Raw genomic sequence first — 21,766 nt, forward strand, 5'->3', positions numbered from 1 at the left:
ATAGACTGAGGACTGCGTAGCATAAATAAACTGAACGCTACATAATCTTTAAAACAGATCGAAGATTATCCAAAGAAAGCATATTAAAAGGACAAAAATTTTCCTAAAATAACATAATCCTTTTATTTTATATCACTAAATACTTTGTAAGATAGTATTAACTTATTCTTTGTAGAAAAAGAAAGAAAATGCAAGTCATACTCAAGCTTACGTCATATGACTGTGACGACATCGATGAGGCGGAGTGTTTACTTACCGCCATAATGCTTTCGATAGTTTAAAATAGGTTGAAAAATTTCTAATCCTACCATTTAAGCTATAACATAGTGATCAAATATCAAACAAAACCAAATAAGCGAATGCTAAAACCCATATATAAGAGTACATCACCAATATAATGCTAAAATCCAGGTTAATCATGAGTGAATTCCTTCTATGTTGCCAGTATGGCGGCAGAAGAAAATCTAGTGCTGGATGGAATAGTTCGGCCTAGCTACCATGGTGGCCCTAGTGTACACCTGGCATATCTATGCGATTGCCACGAGTTTTGAATTTCTGCCGGACAGAAGAATAAAGCTATTGTTATATAACCAGCGGGTAACTTTAAATGTTTAAAAATTCAATTTAGGTTCTTCAACCTGTTCTTCAAAACTGGATCGACTATGGAGCAAACTGAAAAAGGGCCAAACATTCTTTAGTCCATCTGAAGGAGAAACAAGGCCAGAAAAAATAAATTAGCCTTGTATCTAAATTTTGATTCTTTGCCGAGATACTTCTAACAGGCTTAGTGCATCTTTTTCAACATATACTTGTCACTATAATATCCTTGGAACTACATAAAATAATAATTTTGATTGGAATACCAAAGGCAAAACTCTTTTGTCACTGCCCCAACTAGCCAGTCATGCAAATAGGCAATAACCTAAACGTCCTTCAACCGAAGGAGTTGATCACAACTTTTATAGTAGTGAAAGGTCTTGGAGCAAAATTGAGGCTGAATGAGCCCCTTGGTGAGGTTGGAAGTGGGAAGCACTAAGGACATGCTAGTAAGCATGTGTTAGATCTAAAGTAGAGACCCACTCGGTGTAGTAATTGGTGTACGAGCGTAATAGTCACCATCTGATGTGTCAAGATTACTCTTCTCCTGAGAGAGTACTTTGGTGCACTGAATAGTCAGGCCTCAGTACACTGAATAGTCAGGCCTCAGTACACTGAATAGTCAGGCCTGGAATTTCAAAAATTTGCTTTTCTGCGACTCTCCATTTTGCTTACAAAGTAGTCAAGTTCCAGGTATGATAAAATGGTGCCAGGGAGGTGATTTGGAGATCCACGACTAATGCCAACCCCACACGACTAAGCTCTGTCCCCATCGAGAAACAGGCCAACATTCTGAAAAACAATGGAGACGACCCTTGACACTGAACATATTCATGAAAGTTCTTTGCCTTTTGCATGGCTGACCAACACCCTGGTTTTCCTTGGTTTACCTTCAGTTGCCCTAACTGGGGACTTGGGACTCTACCTAAGCAGGAAGATTTAGCTGCCTTTTATTCTTGGGATGAGTGTATGGGGCTGGTCTCTTGCTGGTTGCTCCTACTATAAGCTGAAGCTTTGTAATTGAAGGTTGGAAAAGCAGGATGCTATAAGCCCAGGGGCCCCAACAGGGAAACTAGCCCAGTGAGGATAGGAAACAAGAACAAATAAAATATTTTAAGGACAGTAACAACATTAGAATAAATATTTCCTATATAAACTATAAATACCTTAACACAACAAGAGGAAGAGAAATTAGATAGAATAGCGTGCCTGAGTGTACCCTCAAGCAAAAGAAATCTAACCTAAGACAGTGGAAGACCATGGTACAGAGGCTATGGCACTATCCAAGACTAGAGAACAATGGTTTGATTTTGGAGTGTCCTTTTCTTCTTGTTTAGATATGGCAAAAAATCTTTTCCTACATTTCTCTGGAAGTAAAGTGTCAACTACATTTTCTATCAAAGCAAAAGTGTACTTTGCCTCCCATTTACCTGTTTTTCCCCATTTTGTCTTTTTTCCAGGATGATGAGGGGATCCAATGTTGTGGGTGACTTCCCTTCCATTTACCTGCTTTAGTGAGCCCTGTGCTGGCTGGTTTGTACACGGCGTTGTCCCCCAAAATAGAGATAGTCAAAACACAACAGGGAGTTTCATGTGCTTATGTCTGTCAGGATAGAATATTACTGCAACTACTAAAATTAAAACCCAACAAGAATAGAAGGTGAATTTAAATGAGTGATAGTGAAATAGAGAAAGCTTTGATATATAAAAGTTTGTGTAAAGGGGACTGTATTAAAGAGTGGAAAACACAGGTGACATGTTGAATAAGGTGTAGTCATCGTCATCATCATCTCCTACGCCTATTGACGCAAGGGGCCTCGATTACATTTCGACAGTCGTCTCTATCTTGAGCTTTTAATTGAATACTTCTCCATTCTTCATCTCCTGTACTTAGACACATAACATTCAATGCTTAATATTGTAATGTTTTGTTGAAAAACAATATTGTGAATTTTTTTTTTCAGATTTATATGCTTGTATTTGCTAGAGGAATAAGACTTTCTACAAGGAGTGAAAACCATGATATGGTTTTGTCAGAACGATATTGTAGTATGATACATGTTATATATACTGTATTTGTTGGTTTGTGATGTTGTAATTAATCAAGGCTTTTAGTGTAAGTTATTGAAATGAGAATTGGTGACTAGAATTAGTCTAGGGTTGTTTTAGTTATAATTTTCACTGTGTAAAATAAGATGCTTTCATTATAAGTATTTTATGTCAACGAATTATTCCTGAGATACATAAGTTGAGGGTTGAAAGTAATGTGTAAGGTACAATTGAGAATATATGTGTACTGTAGATGGTGAATAAATGAAGTGAAGTAGAAGTGTGTTTGATTCTAGTATACATTAAACCCAGACCACAACAGGTTATGTTAGTCTAAACAGCATTTAAAATAGATCAGCAATCTAAGTGGGACTAAAACCATAAAATAGTGAGTTACTGTACGTAAAAACTCCCAAGCCGAAGTAAAAGTCAGCTGAATATTATACAGTAAAGGATCAAACTTATATAAAGCAATAATTTAAATAAAAGACAATTAAAAAAATATAATTGGAACAAGTGAAATGCTATAAAAACACCTCCGTGGTGTTAAGAAAATTGGGAGTGAATGGCTTCATACATTGCACGAAGCCGATCGCATAAACAGACAAGACACACACTGAAACCAATCTTGAATAGTAGTTAAATGTCTTTATTATGTTAACACTATTACTAAAAATACAGTAGTGGATAACTAAATCATAACCTAATTACTCCTATTTAACAGTAGATGAAGATTTCCCACTCCCTAGAGCTGATTAAGGAATATCATGACTACTTGGCAAAACTGAAGTGCACAAGTAACATTAACTCTAGATAAGTATTAGTTCTCGGTGATGACGTATCATCGATTGCCAGGTTAGTTCAGCTATGGAAATGCTGTGACAAGTTCAATATAGCCTACACTCTTGGGTCACTTACACACCGAGTACATGCTTTGCATGCTGTAAAACTGGCCCCAGAGCATGGGGGACAGTATTACTTTGATAATATATGTTGCATTGAATTCCCTGTTCTAGCTTTTTATACGAAATCCTTGGAGTTCACACAGCACATTAATTTTGAAAAACTATATAATGGGAAAAAAATGAGTAAATTTGCCGAATGAATATAAGTAACATTTGCAAATTAAACTACCTTACTTAAAATTATTACAAAAACTTGCAACTTCTGTTAGTTTATGAATTGCAAAATACTTTTTAGTTTTTTATAAAACCATTAGCAATTTCTTTAAAAAACTATATAATGGAAAAAATAATACAGTAAATGTGCCAGATGAATATAAATAACATTTACAAATAAAACTACCTTACATAAAATTATTACAAAAACTTAAAACTTCTGTTAGTTTGTGAATTGATAAATACTTTTAAGCTTTTTATAAAACCATTGGAAATTTCTATAAAAATACTGAACAGACACACACTGATGGGAGAAAATCAACAATCTATTTCCTGTAACAATTTGAAAATAAGGTAGTAATAACCCTAATCAAAATATTGTGTTCCAAAATGAAAAAAAAGGATAGCCCATGTAACTTCAATTCCCCATGTAAAACATTCAATTTATTCTCCGGTACAAGGATAGGAAAAAATCAATAGAAAACAATTTGAACTATAAGTCAAGATTAATGTATCTAAATACTGAAAAAAAAATCCATTATTTTCCATACCCATTTCTTACCTGAATCGATGAAAGCCTTGACATTATGGCCATTCACTTTACAGTTGATATAAAGCATGTGAACACTTCCAAATATTTCCGGGTTGTACTCCATCGCTGCTTCCATGTTGGCATTGATGTTCTGTAGATCAAAGGTGTGGTTTATTATAAATAAAAATAAAAAATACAATTTTTCCTGTTTTCTACAGTGGAAACCATAGTAACAGAAGGAAGTGTGCTCCATCACAGAAGGTCCTTAACTTACAAACACAAATCCACCTGCAAATAACAAAGGTAAGATAATAGAAATACACTAATAAAAATGGAGTTTTTATGATAAAATAAAGTTTTATGAATACTTACCTGGCAGTTATATATATATAGCTTAGTCTCTGACGTTTGGCAGAATTTTTCAAAAATCGTGGCAACTGCCGTGTGGTGGTTGTGCGGTTAGGTGGTTAACAACCCTTATAGGGTGGTACTTGGAATCATTCCCGTTTTCTGTTCCTCAGATCAACTTTGCTCGTCCTGTCTCCTGAGGGGAGGTGGGTGGGCCTTAAAATATATATACAGTATAACTGCCAGGTAAGTATTCATAAAACTTTGTTTCATCATAAAATCTCCATTTTTATGAATAGAACTTACCTGGCAGTTATATATATATATAGCTGATTCACACATTTGGAGGAGGGAGACAGACAGTAAACATCGTTGGGGAAACAACAAAAAGTTGTAGGAGAAAAAAACACACCTTGATTCCTTACCTGCTAAGGTACCTGACTTCAAAGGTTCCTGCCTTTTGAGTCGCTTTCCCTTAGGAGTGTCAGCCAGGAGTGGACCTGTCATGCTGAAAACAACTCAAGTCTGTCAATGGGGTGAGACCAACAACTTGACTAGACTTCAGAACTACCTTCGCCCCTTATATTAAAAACTGCAACCTTACTAAAACTAACCACCTAACCTTGCAGAATAGATATAAACTATCTATCTAGACTGAGGGTACTGTATCACAAGTCGACATCCTCAGACAACCATAAAAACATCAACCCACATACAGGTATACAAAAGCTAAGGTTGAGGGGAGGTAGTAACTCCTTTGCCTAATACAGAAGCCGTAGCTACGTATGGGCCCAAGGTGTAACACCTTTCATAATCCACTCTTACCTCTCTGAGAGGAGAACACAGAGTTGCTTCTCCAGAACGTTGCATCCATAATTTGCCTAACTGACATATTCTTACGATATGCCAGCGAAGTAGCAATAGCTCTCACTTCGTCAGCCTGTACTTTCAAAAGGCCGAAGTGCTCTTCCTCACACAAGAGGTGAGCTTCTCTTATAGTCTCCCTCAGGAAAAAAGACAAAGCGTTCTTTGAAAGGGGTTTTTGCGGATCTTTCACTGAGCACCATAAAGAGTTAGATGCGCCTTAGGGACCTCAAAAGTCCTCGGCCAGGGTTTTGATGGGTTCTCGTTCTTGGTGAGGAAGTCAATCCTTAAAGCACATACTGCTCCATTCTGATTGAAGCCCACTTGTTTTTCAATAGCATGAACCTTACTGACCCTTTTAGCTGTGGCTAGAGCCATCAGGAAGAGGGTATTCTTCGTCGCATCTCTAAGAGAAGCTTGCGAGATGGGTTCGAACTTCTTGGTGCATAGAAACTTCAGAACCACATCCAGGTTCCAAGATGGGGGCCTTAACTGAACCTGCTTGGTTGTCTCAAAAGATTTCACGAGGTCTTGCAAGTCTTTATTTTGAGACAAATCAAAGCCTCTATGCCTACAGACAGCTGAGAGTATATTCCTATACCCTTTAATCGTGGATACTGCCAGTTTAGCATCCTGTCTGAGGGATAACAAAAAATCCGCAATTTGACTCACAGAGGAAGAGGTTGAGGAAACTTTGTGCTGTCTACACCAAGCTCTAAAAGTTTCCCACTTAGATTGGTAGACCCTTTGTGAAGAGACCCTCCTCGCTCTGGCGATAGCTTTTGCAGCTTGCGCCGAAAATCCTCTCACTCTGACAAGCTTCTCGATAATCTGAAGGCAGTCAGTTTGAGAGCGAGGGGGTTTTGATGATACCTCTTGAAGTGGGGTTGTTTGAGAAGCTTTGGACTTGCAGGAAGGTTTCTTGGGAAGTCCACTAACATGTCCACCACTTCCGTGATCCATTCTCTTGTTGGCCAGAATGGAGCTACCAGGATCATTCGTCCTGATTCGAGGAGAGCGAATTTCCTGACGACCAGATTGAAGATCTTGAACGGGGGAAACGCATATGTGTCCATCCCCGTCCAATCCATCAAAAAGGCATCTACCGCTATTGCCTCTTGTCCGGGACTAGGGAGCAGTAGTTGGGATCCTCTTGTTCTGGTTGGAGGCAAAAAGGTCTATTATAGGTCTCCCCACAACTTCCAGAGACTCTGACAGACCTGCTGGTTGAGGGTCCATTCTGTGGGAAGAACTTGCCCTTTCCTGCTGAGCATGTCTGCTCTTACATTCCTCTGTCCCTGTACGAATCTTGTTAACAGTTCTATCTTGTTTTCCTTCGACCATAGAAGGAGCTCCCTTGCTGTTTCGAACAGAGACAGAGAGTGAGTCCAACCTTGCTTCCTGATGTAAGCTAGAGCTGTGGTGTTGTCCGAGTTGACCTCCACTATCTTCCCTGACACTGAGTCTTTGAAGGCCTTTAGCCCTAACAGAATGGCCATCAACTCTTTTCTGTTGATGTGCCATCTGATCTGACTCTTTTCCCAAGAGCCTGAGACCTCCTTGCTTCCTAGTGTTGCTCCCCATCCTGACTCCGACGCGTCTGAGAACAACACTAGGTCTGGGTTCTTCTTGTACAGGGAGATCCCTTCTCCTAACAAAGCTGGATCCAGCCACCAAATCAGATGGTCCATGACTTCTGCTGGAATGGGGAAGGAAAAGGAGTCTTCCTGTTCCACACCTTTGATAGGAAGTGTTGAAGAGGTCTGAGGTGCAGTCTCCCCCAAAGAGACAAACTGTTCGAGCGAGGAGAGAGTTCCCAGTAAACTCATCCACTCCCTCGCCGAGCACTTCTGTTTCTTCAAGAATTCTCCGACCTTCTCGAGGCACTTGGTCTGCCTCTACTGGGAGGGAGAAGCACGAAAATGAACTGAAATCAGAACTATTCCCAAATAGAGAATAGTCTGATTAGGCTTGGTCTGAGATTTTTCCCTGTTGATGACGAGACCCAGTTCTTGAGCCATCGTGAACGTCTTTTGTAGGTCCTCCAGACATTTTTCTTTCGACCGTGATCGTATCAACCAGTCGTCCAGGTAAAAGGATACCCTTATCCCCTCTTGATGAAGCCAGCCTGCCATGTTCGCCATTACTCTGGTGAAGACTTGAGGAGCAGTGCTGAGACCGAAGCAAAGTGCCTTGAACTGGAAGCACTTGTCCTGGATCATAAATCTCAGGTATTTCCTTGAAGTTGGATGGATGGGGACGTGAAAATAAGCGTCCTGCAAATCGAAAGACACCATCCAGTCCCCTGGACGTACTGCTGCCAGCACAGACTGAGTCGTCTCCATGGTAAATTTAGTCTTTTCCACGAAGACGTTCAGCGAGCTGACATCCAGGACGGGTCTCCATCCACCCGAGTTCTTGGGTACCAGAAACAGGTGATTGTAGAAGCCTAGGGAGGATGGCTCCAGAACTGGTTCTATCGCTCCCTTGTCCAGCATCTGGTCGACCAGATCCAGAAAGGCCTTTTGTTTCACCGCATCTGCGTACTGAGCCACTAAGGCTAGAGGAGTATTTGAAAGAGGAGGCTTCTTCAAAAGGGGGATCTTGTATCCTTCCTTGATGACTGAGAGGGACCAGGTGTCCGGCCCCGTTTTCTTCCAAGCCTGCCAAAAAAGTGACTGTCTTGCCCCTATCGTTGTCTGGAGGACTTGCACTTCATTTCTTGGAGCGGGATCTAAACGAACCTCTATTCGTCCTTCCTCCTGACTCTTGCCTTCTTCCTCTGAAGTCTGATCTCGAAGGAGCCCTACCTCGAAAGGGCTGTTGGAATTTTCTCTCCTCTCTCTTCAGAGACGAAGGAGTGACTGGCAAGGGTTTTCGAGGAGAGCGCGATAAGAGGTCTTGAGTGGCCTTTTACGCAAGAGAAAGCGTAATATCTCTGACAAGGGACTAAGGAAAGAGATGTTGTGAAAGGGGGGCGTAAAGGAGTTCAGACTTCTGCGCAACAGTCACAGATCGCGAAGCAAAGGAACATAACAGGGCCCTCTTATTCAAGACTCCTGCCGAAAAAAGGGAAGCCAACTCATTAGATCCATCCCTAAGAGCTTTATCCATGCATGACATGATACTCGTCAGGTCTTGTGTTCCCTCCATTTGCTCTGTCTTCCTGGCCAGAGTCCCTAGAGACCAGTCCAAAAAACTAAAAACCTCAAACGCTCTGAAAATCCCTTTGACGAGGTGATCAAGTTCAGACATTGACCACATAACCTTAGCCGAGTTAAGGGCATGCTTCTGGCAGAGTCCACAATACCAGAGAAGTCACCCTGGGAGGAGGCAGGAACTCCCAGACCCAGAGGTTCTCCAGTCTCGTACCACATGCCAGCCTTCGAAGCAAGTTGAGCTGGTGGAAAAGAGAAAGTGGTTTTCACCGCTTGTCTGCGCTCCTTCATCCATTCGTCCACTTTAGCGAGAGCCTTCTTGGAAGAAATAGAGAGTTTCATCTTGATGAAGGCCGACTGTTTCTTGGCCTTCTTCCTGCTAAACTGTGATTGAGGAGAACGAGGAGCAGAAGGTTGAAACTCCTCCCCATACAGCTCAAGGAGGGAGCGAGAGAGAACCTTGTAATCGCCAGCCGCGTCCGCAGGCTTGTCTTCGTCCTCTGAGACATCATCAAGATCCTGTCCCACCTCTACTACTGTACAGCTTTCGATCAGGTAGAAGGTTCACCTGAATCCAAAAGAGGAAAATCGTAGGATGCGTCCTGTAGAAGAGGGCTGCAAGCAACCTGACACCGAGAACCGCTTGCATCCTGGCGCCGAGCGCTGGTATCGTCCTGGCGCCGCGAGTTGGAAGCGTCCTGACACCGAGCCCTAGAAGAGTCCTTGAGGCGGTAGGCGGATGCTTCCTGGCGCCGAGAGAAGGAAGCGTCCTTGCGCCGAGAGCTGCAATCGTCCTGGCGACGAGAAGCGGCATCGTCCCGGAGAAGCAGGCTGGAATCGTCCTGGCGCCGAGAGTGAGAGACGGAATCGTCCTGACGTTGCGTATCACCAAAGTCCTGGAGGCGAGCAGATGAGGAAGAAGCACGCAGTGGTTCCCCCTTGGAGAGGAACTCCGTTCCCTCTTAGAAGCTGATTTCTTGACAGGTAACGAGTCGTCCTTACGTCTGTCCGACTGGGAGGGAGGGCAGCTAAAAGCTTGAACTAAAGAGAAAGTTGCTCTTGCATAACCGTCATAAACGATTTAGCGACCGCTGCTGGATCCTGCGGTTCCGAAGGAGACGGCTGTCGAGTAGCGCTAGTAGAAGGAGAAGGATCTTTCGCTGATCTTTCTTGACTTTCGTCCCTTTGTTTCGTCCTCTTCACAGGAACGGTATCCAAATCATCCTCCGAAGGACAAGGTTTGTGGCTACTAGAACCGGGAGAGTGAGAATGAGACTGTTCATTTCGGTTCCACCTCCTTTTAGTCTGTCTCGAAGCCTCATACTGCCACTTGCGTCTGGGAGAGGGGTTCGGGGAAGACACCATCACATCCGACACACCTTTTCCGTGGCGGTCAAGAGCAGCCTGGGAAAAAGCAACAGGACTGTCTGAGGCGACAGCTGACCGAGGATACGTACCTCTCACCCCCTTTCGGTCGTCGATGTACCTTCTCCCTTGGTCCTGGGAGCTTGGTAGAGGTCTAGACCTAGGGTAGTGACAGGTTCGATCAGTCGCCACCTCCACTGCACTTTCACAAGCACTAACTTCACTCTCACTCTTACCTTTTAAGGCCACCATCCTGGCGTACCGAGGAGTTACTACCTCAGGGGAAGGATCAACTTCCAAAGAGGAATTGATTAAAGGTTCAATGGAAATATCTAAACTAGGTTCACTAGTAGACTTAGATTTAGATCTAGAAGCTCTCCTTACTCTATCTAGCTCTAATTTGTGCACATAGCGCTTCATAGCTAACCAATCTTTCTCATTCAAAATCTCACATTCTTTGCACCTATTATCCAGTGCACAGTCAAAACCCCTGCAACCCAAACAAACCATGTGAGGGTCTACCGAAACTTTCGGTAACCTAACCTTGCAATCCTCATTCGCACACACACGAAAATGAAGTTTCTCACTCATATTAAACTAAACCAAAAAGTATCAGAATAAACAGACACACGATTGCCAAATCCCCAAATCAATGTATTTCACCAAAAAGAAGTCCGGTACAGCAACACAGGGAAAGCAAAACAAAAAACTCTAATGGCGGACCAACGATGTTGTCAATCCGGCTGGCAGAGATGATCTGAGGAACAGAAAACGGGAATGATTACAAGTATCACCCTGTAAGGGTTGTTAACCACCTTACCGCACAACCACCACACAGCGGTTGCCGCGATTTTTGAAAAATTCTGCCGAACGTCAGAGACTAAGCTATATATATATAACTGCCAGGTAAGTTCTATTCATAAAACATTATTATATCATTTAATACAAGAAGTAAAATGACATTTGTGATAACTTGATATCTATTTCATATGAAACCTGACTATTTGTTGACTTTGGTGGCTGGAAATCGTAGGCATGGAATTCTGGTTAGGCCTATCCTAGGCGAAATTTAACAAAATTGGACTTACAAACAGCCTCTTGGAACTAAACAAGTTTGTAAGTTGAGACCTTCTGTATGCTTTCAATGCAGGGATCAACTTTTATAGAAGGAAAATAAACCTAAACTAATCATGAATTTAAAATGACTATGCATGCTCATTCTGAATGCAGAAATACAATATGAGGATATCTTAATACCTTTTAGTGTACTGGAATGTATTGGAAACTCTGTCCTTTTTGCTTTTAACAACACCATAACTCAGCATTACAAATAAAGTCGATAGTAATAGTAAAAAGTCAAGTTTGAATAAAGATAGAATACTTTAGTAGAATTACTAGCAATGCTTAAGGTACTGTAATACTGATTTACATTTTCTGGAGGTACAGTATGCGGACTATTCTTTATAAAAAATCTTGTAAAATATCTGGTATTCTAAATCTTTAAGCTTGTCCTAAAATATACTGGTATAATCATATGGCTGATGACAATGCAGAGGGAGGTTGGATCTGAGAATTGGGTTGAGCTCAGAGATGGCACAAGAAAGACATTATGGCATAAATTCATTAAGGCCCTATGAATCTTGTGGGTACCAGAAAAAAATAATTTAAGATATGATCATGTATGAAGTACTCTAATGTTATAATTAGGCAACCTACTAAATAGTTACAGACTTTACATCAACACAATAAAAGCTACACACAAAGCATGTAACAAATGCTTATTAAAAATTCAGTTTATAAAGCCTTATGATAAAAATAATATCTTCATGATTATTATACGTTCTTATTGTATATAAAAGAAAATTTGTTCACCTCTTGCTGGATTTCATTTGCAATAAGGCGCTGAGCTTCCATGTCAAAAGGATCAGCTGTGAGTAACCTTATCCTCTGGCGTTCTCGATCTCTTCTGATTTCCTGTTGTTCTTTTAAAACGGAAGCAAACTTTTCTGGAATATAATAAGAAAAAATTCTAAAGAACTCCTAAAATTTCTAAAATACAGATAAATATTATAACACTGTACTGAATGCTATACAGTATGAAAAAAAATTGTTGGCAAGTTGAGTTTTGAATCAGCTTAGCTTCTCGGATAAATTCAGATATACTCAAGGCTATACAGATCTGACAAGTAGTTGTCAACCTTCAAACCGAATACATCATATTTGGCTAAATGTCATCATAAAACTAAATATTGATAATGGACATAAAAATAAAAGGAGAATCTGTCATCATGTATTCTACGCACTGTGCAGTAACACAACAAAAGGATTACACACGGTCCTCAATTTACAAACATTAGGAGATACAAACAAAAATCTAACTGAAATCATAAATCTCAAATATTGTATCAAACGTTTATAAAGAAATACTATAATAAAACAATATTGTATAGTTTAATGCAGTAAGGAAGATGACATTTGTTATATGAAACAGGACAAGTAAAACGGGACAAGACAGACGACATTTGCAATATGAAACGGGACAGAACAACATTTGCAATATTAAACAGGACAAGTAAGACAACATTTGCAATATAAAACAGACAAGTAAGACGGCATTTGCAATATGAAAAGGGACAAGCAAGACGACATTTGTAATATGAAACAGCACCAGTAAGACGATATTTGCAATATGAAAGGGGACCAGTAGGACGACATTTGCAATCTAAAACAGGACAAGTAAGACGACATTTGCAATATGAAACAGGACAAGTAAGACAACATTTGCAATATAAAACAGACAAGTAAGACAACATTTGCAATATGAAAGGGAACAAGTAGGATGACATTAGCAATATGAAACAGCACCAGTAAGACGACATTTGTAATATGAAACAGGACAAATAAGACGACATTTGCAATATGAAACAGGACAAGTAAGATATTTGTAATATGAAACAGGACTATCTGTTGACTTTTGCAGCTGAAAATTATAGGTACGTACATGAATAAGGTGAAGCCTACCCTAGGCCAATATTTAACAAATTTCTACTTACAAACAACTCAACTTACAAACAGCTTCTTAGAACCTACTAAGTTTGTAAGTTGAGGACTTTCTGTTCTAGTTTTACATAAATAATAATAAAGTACTTCACTTGTACTAACAGCATTTAATAAATCTGTAAACTTCAAATAACAATAGACTGATGAAATGTCAGGTTACCATACTCAATCTGTAATGCTGAAGTTACTACTCTAAATATAAAAAATTTGGAAATAATTTGTATTTTTCTCAACATACAAACCTGGAGCTATTTATAGGGTATTACTTTCGGCAACGCTGAAAACCAGCCAAGACAATTTTAGTGAGGGATAATTACCCCATCCGCTAGTTAGCGAGAGGGGGTTGGGGTAGACTAGCTACCCCGCTCACTCACACCTGTCGGTTGAGTAACCACTTTTGCTTTCTGGCAGGACTTCTAGGGGGACAGGGTGGCGGGCCAATTTGTATAAATAGCTCCAGGTTTGTATGTTAGGAAAAAGACAAATTATTTCCAAATTTGTTATTTGTTCCGACACAGATACAACCTTCGCTATTTATAGGGTGACTTACTCTTAGGAGGGAGGAAGTTCTACCAACTGGCCTTGGTCATGACCCGGGATTCCTTCTAATTGATCTTTGATCTAATTAGTAGGAACTCTACCCTCACTAAAATCAAAGTAGTTACAAGGTAACTCAATGATAGCGGCCTGCAGAAGCTTGTGTGAGAGAGACTCGTGGCTTGTCTTTACGTAGGAACTCGAGGATAAGCATAAGTTCTAAGACATATCCAATACCTTCCCTCATGAGGTATTGGTGACGTAACAAAGTATTTATTCATACTCAGGATGCACAAGGGAAATGAATCTTACCTGCAGAGGGGTGAGGTCAGCTATGCTTCGGTCTTGCGGAGCTGTTTCCCCAAGGGGGAAGAAGGAGAAAGAAAGAAGGGAGCCAGACATTCTTTTAATTCACCCCAGACTAACCCGGGTAACCTCAGCCCTCAACCCTCTGCTACTTGTCCATCAAGGAGCCTGAGGAATTAGATCACTTGTTGTGCGGCCACCACAGGACCAATGGAGAAGGTTTCCATGCTCTTGTGGGTTACGTCTTTCAGGTAGTGGGCTGTGAAGGTCGTCTGACGCTTCCACACACTCGCTTGGAATATCTGTACCACAGAAAAATTCTTCTTGAACGCCAGAGACGTTGCAATGCCTCTGACGTAATGAGCTCTGGGTCAGTTGGACATAGGAGGATCTGGATATAGAGCGTATTCAATTACTTTCCTTATCCAGGAGGAAATAGTATTCCTCTAACCCTCCTCTTGACCTTCCCAGTGCTGGCAAAAAGTGCCCGTACAAGGGGGCGAGCTTTTGCTGTTCTTCTTAAGTAACACCTCAGACTCCTTACTGGACATAGTAACAGTTGGTCTGGATCTTCGGTTACAGAACGAAGACACTCTATCCGAAATGGGCCGAACCTGGAGTCCGGCACACCCGGATTTTGAGTCTTAGCTACAAACTCAGGAACGTAGTTGAGGATTACTTCCCCCCATCTCCTAGAGTGGGAGACATCAGCAAATAGACCATGAAGTTCGCTGACTCTCTTGGCCGAAGCCAGAGCGAGCAGGAACACAGTCTTCCATGTGAGGTGGCGATCGGAGGCCTGGCGTAGTGGTTCATAGGAGAAGCCCTTCAGAGACCTGAGGACCCGAACCACGTTCCAAGGGGAAGGTCTTAGCTCTGCCCGGGGACAAGTAAGCTCGTAAATGCGTATGAGAAAAGAAAGTTCCAACGAGGAGGAAATATCGACTCCCTTCAGTCTAAAGGCGAGACTCAAGGCTGAGCGGTAGCCTTTGACTGACTAGACCGAGAGAAGCATTTCTTCCCGAAGGTATACAAGAAACTCCACTATAGTTGGAACAGAGGCATCGAGGGGAGAGATACCCCTTTCACGACACCAACCACAGAAAACTGACCACTTCGCCTGGTAGACTGCATCTGTGGATCTCCTGAGGTGTCCAGCCATTCTTTTCGCAACCGGTTGCGAAAATGCGAAAAGCCTCTCTGTGTGAGGAGGAGCTGGATAGTCTCCAGGAGTGAAGTCGAAGCGAAGCTATGGCTTTCTGGAAGATGTTGGCATGTGGTTGTTTGAGGAGGTCGTGCTGTGGAGGACTTGCTCGTACTGTACCTGGTTGAGGAGTTTTCTCATCAGACAGAACGGGGGAAACGCGTAAGCGTCCAGGTTTATCCACCGTTGTTGGAAAGCATCTTGCCAAAGAGCTTGGGGATCCGGGACTGGGGAGCAGTACAACAGGAGCCTGAAATTCAGGGCCGTTGCGAACAGATCCACAGTCGGGGAACCCCACAAAGTCAGGACTTTGTTGGCTATCAGAGGATTCAAAGACCACTCGGTGCCAACTATCTGAGTTGCTCTGCTCAGCTTGTCTGCCTGCACATTCCGCTTGCCGAGAATGATTGATTGATTGATTGATTGATTGAAAGTTTTCTGGCATCCTGACATCTAAGGTCATTGATGACGATAGCATTTATATGAAAAATAAAAGAGAATTCAATTAAAACCATAAAAGTTAAGAAGTCATTATAGTAGTTGAATAGTTTTCAGAAGACCTGCTTCTGAAATAAATCTAAAAATGTCGCTTGCATAGTAGGACACATCATGTCCAAGAATCTTGGCAAAGATGAACCTGCCATCCTCACCTTGAGCCTCAAACAGATATCTATTTCTTAAGTTATTAAAATTAGGGCATTCGGTCAACAAATGCCTCACTGTTAAAGGTACTAAACAGTCCTCAGTCGTCACAATACGGTTGGTGTTGGCCCTTCAGCAGATAATCGTGTGCCAACAGTGTGTGACCAATACGGAGACGACAAAGAGTCGTCTCCCATTTTCGGGGTATCATGTTATACCTCCAAGGTGATATGATATTTGTTACTTCCCTCATTTTATTGCCATCTAGACTATCCCAGTGCTGTTGCCATTTATTACAAACCAATTTCTTGATGTAAGGTAGGAAATCATTACAGGGAATGGGATACCTCCTTGGTAGCAACTCAGATGCCGCAATCTTCGCCAGTAAATCTGCCTTCTCATTCCCAGACACACCTACATGTGCTGGAACCCAACAAAATCTAACTGTTGTACCTCTCCGTCCAATAATAAAAAGCCATTCTAAAATATTTAAAACTAGAGGGTTACTAGAATTAAAAACTTCTAAAGCTTGAAGAACACTCCTTGCATCACTAAAAATTGTAAAATTACCCTCCTTTTCCAAAGCTATTTTCTCAATAGCGGTTAGTATGCCATACAGTTCGGCAGTAAATATGGAAGATGTTAGAGGAAGTGCACCTCCATAATTAAAATCATTACTATGTACTCCGAACCCAACACCAGCATCAGATTTGGAGCTATCAGTATATATAAATCGATCCCCTATGTTCTGCAACATGTTCCATAAAAAGAGACTTGGATTCTAAGTCAGTCATATTCTTCTTAACTCCAATAAAGTATTTACAGAAAGATACGTCAGGTAATTTCCATCGAGGCATTGACGATACCTTGAATGGGAGCACCTTAATTCTAATTATATCCAGATTGTTTAATAATTGTTTTACCCGAAACCCAAAAGGTTGAGGAGATTTTGGGTGCAACTCAAAGTATGTTGAGTGCCTTACAAGGCTTACAGTCTGAAAGGCTCAAGAATTAGGGAGTCTTTGCAATCTAACCCAATACCGAATAATAGAGGATATAAGGTAAAGTTCTAGAGGCAACTCCCCAGCATTAACAAGGAGACTTGTGATAGGTGAGGCCCTAAACGCTCCTGTGGACAATCTAATACTAGCATGATGTATAGAATCTAATATTTTTAACCGGCTTGGGGTGGCTGAGGAGTATATTTCGCATCCATAACTAATTTTGGATAAAATCATGGACTTGTATAATTTTAAAATAGTATTGCGGTCTGCCCCCATGATGTATGGGACAATACTTTTAAAAGATTCAGAGCCTCAAGACATTTAGCTTTTAATGCTTTAAGTGAGAAACCCATGTAAGCCTACAATCAAATATCAACCATACTTGCACATGGGATCCGTTGACCTTTGATGTATATATCCGGGTCTGGATGTACTCCCCGGATACGACAGAAATGAACAATTGTAGTTTTACTTGTCGAGAACTTAAATCCATTCATATCGGCCCACTGGATAATTTTATCAATAGAGAGTTGTATTTTCCTCTCTCTATATCATCTAGCTCCAGCAAATGATATAGAGAGATCATCCACAAATAATGTTGCGAGAACATCCCGGGGAATGAATGAAGATATCCCATTAATTGCTAGTGCAAAAAGAGTTACACTCAGCACACTACCCTGAGGAACTCCTTCTTCCTGGCATTTACTTTCTGATAGAGCTTCCCCAACTCTCACTTGGAAAACTCTATGTGAAAGAAATGATTGAATAAATAATGGTAGCTCTCCTCTTAATTAAAAAAAAATGGATTCTTTTAAGTATACCATATCTCCATGTGGTATCATATGCCTTTTCAAGATAAACAAAGACTGTCACATGGTGCTGTTTGGAAGCAAAGGCTTCACAAATAGAAGACTCAAGTCGTATCAGCACATCAGTCGTTGAGTGCATTTTTCTGAATCAGTGATAAAAATGTTATTTTCATTAGTAAAATAAATTTTTGAATATACTTACCCGATAATCATGTAGCTGTCAACTCTGTTGCCGACAGAAATCTACGGTCGGGATACGCCAGCGATCGCTATACAGGTGGGGGTGAACACCACAGCGCCATCTGTGGTCAGGTACTCCAGTACTTCTTGTCAACACCACCTCAATTTTTTCCTCGGTCCACTGGTTCTCTATGGGGAGGAAGGGTGGGTCAATTAAATCATGATTATCGGGTAAGTATATTCAAAAATTTATTTTACTAATGAAAATAACATTTTTCAATATTAATCTTACCCGATAATCATGTAGCTGATTCACACCCAGGGTGGTGGGTGGAGACCAGCATACATGTTAACAAAGAAGCTAAGTATCCCGTATTTTATTTTATTAGTTATTCAAAAATAACATAAAATAAATAAGTACCTGGTAAGGAAGACGACTTGAACCATTACTCTGCCTTTATTAAGTACGTCTTCCTTACTGAGCGTAGCGGTCCTCTTAGGATGCTGAACGACTCTTAGGTGCTGAAGTATAAAGGGCTGCAACCCATACTAAAGGACCTCATCACAACCTTTAACCTCGGCGCTTCTCAAGAAAGAATTGACCACCCGCCAAATCAACAAGGATGTGGAAGGCTTCTTAGCCGACCGTACAACCCATAAAAAGTATTCAAGAGAAAGGTTAAAAAGGTTATGGGATTATGGGAATGTAGTGGCTGAGCCCCCGCCTACTACTGCATTCGTTGCTACGAATGGTCCCAGGGTGTAGCAGTTCTCGTAAAGAGACTGGACATCTTTGAGATAGAATGATGCGAACACTGACTTGCTTCTCCAATAGGTTGCATCCATAACACTCTGCAGAGAACGGTTCTGTTTGAGGGCCACTGAAGTAGCCACAGCTCTCACTTCATGTGTCCTTACCTTCAGCAAAGCAAGGTCTTCTTCCTTCAGATGAGAATGTGCTTCCCTAATCAGGAGCCTGAATAGGTAAGAAACTGAGTTCTTAGACCTTGGAAGAGAAGGCTTCTTGATAGCACACCATAAGGCTTCTGATTGTCCTCGTAAAGGTTATGACCTTTTTAGATAGTACCTAAGAGCTCTAACTGGGCAAAGTACTCTCTCCAGTTCGTCCCCCACCAAGTTGGACAGGCTTGGGATCTCGAACGACTTAGGCCAAGGACGTGAAGGAAGCTCGTTTTAGCAAAAAACCGAGCTGCAAGGAACATGTAGCCGTTTCAGATGTGAAAACTATGTTCCTGCTGAAGGCGTGGATCTCACTTACTCTTTTAGCTGTTGTCAAGCACACGAGGAAAAGAGTTTTTAATGTGAGGTCCTTAAAAGAGGCTGATTGGAGAGGTTCAAATCTTGATGACATAAGGAACCTTAGGACCACGTCTAGATTCCAGCCTGGAGTGGACAACCGACGTTCCTTTGAGGTCTCAAAAGACCTAAGGAGGTCCTGTAGATCTTTGTTGGTGGAAAGATCCAAGCCTCTGTGGCGGAAAACCGCTGCCAACATACTTCTGTAACCCTTAATCGTAGGAGCTGAAAGGGATCTTACGTTCCTTAGATGTAACAGGAAGTCAGCAATCTGGGTTACAGTGGTACTGGATGAGGAAACTGCATTGGCCTTGTACCAGCTTCGGAAGACTTCCCCTTTAGACTGATAGACTCTGAGAGTGGATGTCCTCCTTGCTCTGGCAATCGCTCTGGCTGCCTCCTTCGAAAAGCCCCTAGCTCTTGAGAGTCTTTCGAAAGTCTGAAGGCAGTCAGACGAAGAGCGTGGAGGTTTGGATGTACCTTCTTTACGTGAGGTAGACGTAGAAGGTCCACTCCTAGAGGAAGAGTCCTGGGAATGTCGACCAGCCATTGCAGTACCTCTATGAACCATTCTCTCGCGGGCCAGAGCGGAGCCAACCAACGTCAGCCGTGTCCCTTTGCGAGAGGCGAACTTCTGAAGTACCCTGTTGACAATCTTGAACGGCGGGAATGCATACAGGTCGAGATGGGACCAATCCAGCAGAAAAGCATCCACGTGAACTGCTGCTGGGTCTGGAATCGGAGAACAATACAACGGGAGCCTCTAGGTTATCGAGGTAGCGAACAGATCTATGGTTGGCTGACCCCACAGAGCCCAAAGTCTGCTGCAAACATTCTTGTGAAGGGTCCACTCTGTGGGGATGACCTGACCCTTCCGGCTAAGGCGATCTGCCATGACATTCATATCGCCCTGAATGAACCTAGTTACCAGCGTGAGCTTTCGATCTTTTAACCAGATGAGGAGGTCCCTTGCGATCTAGAACAACTTCCACGAATGAGTCCCTCCCTGCTTGGAGATGTAAGCCAAGGCTGTGGTGTTGTCAGAGTCCACCTCCACCACCTTGTTAAGCTGGAGGGACTTGAAGTTTATCAAGGCCAGATGAACCGCCAACAGCTCCTTGCAATAGATGTGAAGTGTCCTTAGCTCCTGATTCCATGTTCCCGAGCATTCCTGTCCGTCCAAAGTCGCACCCCAGCCCGTGTCTGATGCGTCAGAGAAGAGACGGCGGTCGGGTTTCTGAACAGCCAAAGGTAGACTTCCTTGAGAAGAAAGCTGTTCTTTCACCACGTGAGAGTAGACCTCCTCTCTTCGGAAACAGGAACTGAGATCGTCTCTAGCGTCATGTCCTTTATCCAGTGAGCCGCTAGATGATACTGAAGGGGGCGGAGGTGGCGTCTCCCTAACTCGATGAACAGGGCCAGCGATGAAAGTGTCCCTGTTAGACTCATCCACTACCTGACTGAGCATCGGTTCCTTCTCAGCATGCTCTGGATGCAATCTAGGGCTTAGTAGATCCTTGGGGCCGACGGAAAAGCCCGAAAAGCTCGACTCTGAAGATCCATACCCAGGTAGACAATGGTCTGGGATGGGACGAGCTGGGACTCCTCAAAATTGACCAGGAGGCCCAGTTCCTTGGTCAGATCCATAGTCCATCTGAGAATCTCCAGACAGCGACGACTTGTGGGAGCTCTTAAAAGCTAGTCGTCTGACGGAGCCGGACACAAGATCATGGTACTGCTGCACAGTCTGTGAACTGTCAACCATGGGGAAGCGAGGAAGTACAGCGACAACCCGAAGCTGTCTAGACTGTCTGGGTCGTACAGACAACTCCTTATCGGGTTGCTGAGGTTGCCGCACTGCGTCACAACAAGTCACTTCTGCTGGTTGTTGAACGTCTTCCCAGTGACACACTGACTCCGTAAACAAAAAATCCTCTAACAAGGACTAAGCTTGGACTGCATGTCTTGCAACAAAGCTCAAGGTCTATGGGAGCAGGTGTGGTAACAGACGGGGTTAGCGACTGAAGTGGAACCATTACCCTCCCTGGAAGCATGTTATGCTTAAATAAAAGTCCATAGGAGGCTAAGCAGCTAAAGGCTCCTCTCCAAATGACAGAGTCCTCAAGGGAATATCAGAAGGAGGGAGAATAGCACTTTCTCATCTACAGGAACCATATCCGAGAAAAGCTAAGTTCTCTCAGTGAGGGTTTCACTGGTGCAAAAGCAGCAGACTAGAAGGCAACGTTATGAAACTGCTTGACAGTCTAGTGAGTTGGCAACAACCAAAGATGTGTGACTGAGGAGCATGCGGTAAGGTATGCAGAGCATGCTGTATGCAGAGCATGCTGTATGTAGAGCATGCTGTAAGGTAAGCAGAGCATGTTGCATGGCGTGCGGCTTATGCTGCATGGGATGAGGCTCATGCTGCATGGGATGAGGCTCATGCTGCATGGTATGAGGCTCATGCTGCATGGGATGAGGCTCATGCTGCAAGGGATGAGGCTCATGCCGCATGCGTTGAGGAGGATGCCGCATAGTATGAGGCTCCTGCCTCATGGGTTGAGGCGGTTGCCGCATAGCATGAGGCTCCTGCCTCATGGTTTGAGGAGGATGCCGCATAGCATGAGGCTCCTCATAGCATGAGACTCCTGCCTCATGGGTTGAGGAGGATGCCGC

The 21,766-nt window shown here is 42.5% G+C and overlaps 1 protein-coding gene across 5 annotated transcripts in view; it reads right to left on the bottom strand.

Moving 5' to 3' along the window:
• The window catches only part of rngo (DNA damage inducible 1 homolog rngo), a 98,149-nt gene that overhangs the window by 18,125 nt on the left and 58,258 nt on the right, over positions 1 to 21,766 (bottom strand). For all 5 annotated transcript variants that reach the window (XM_068383829.1, XM_068383826.1, XM_068383822.1 and 2 more), the window contains 2 exons: positions 11,904 to 12,037; positions 4,327 to 4,447 (listed from right to left, as the gene is read on the bottom strand). In XM_068383829.1, the coding sequence (XP_068239930.1) occupies positions 4,327 to 4,447; positions 11,904 to 12,037 (255 nt within the window). The remainder of the gene's footprint in view (positions 1 to 4,326; positions 4,448 to 11,903; positions 12,038 to 21,766) is intronic.

Source organism: Palaemon carinicauda, chromosome 1 (genome assembly GCF_036898095.1).
Source record: "Palaemon carinicauda isolate YSFRI2023 chromosome 1, ASM3689809v2, whole genome shotgun sequence".
Taxonomy (NCBI): domain Eukaryota; kingdom Metazoa; phylum Arthropoda; class Malacostraca; order Decapoda; family Palaemonidae; genus Palaemon; species Palaemon carinicauda.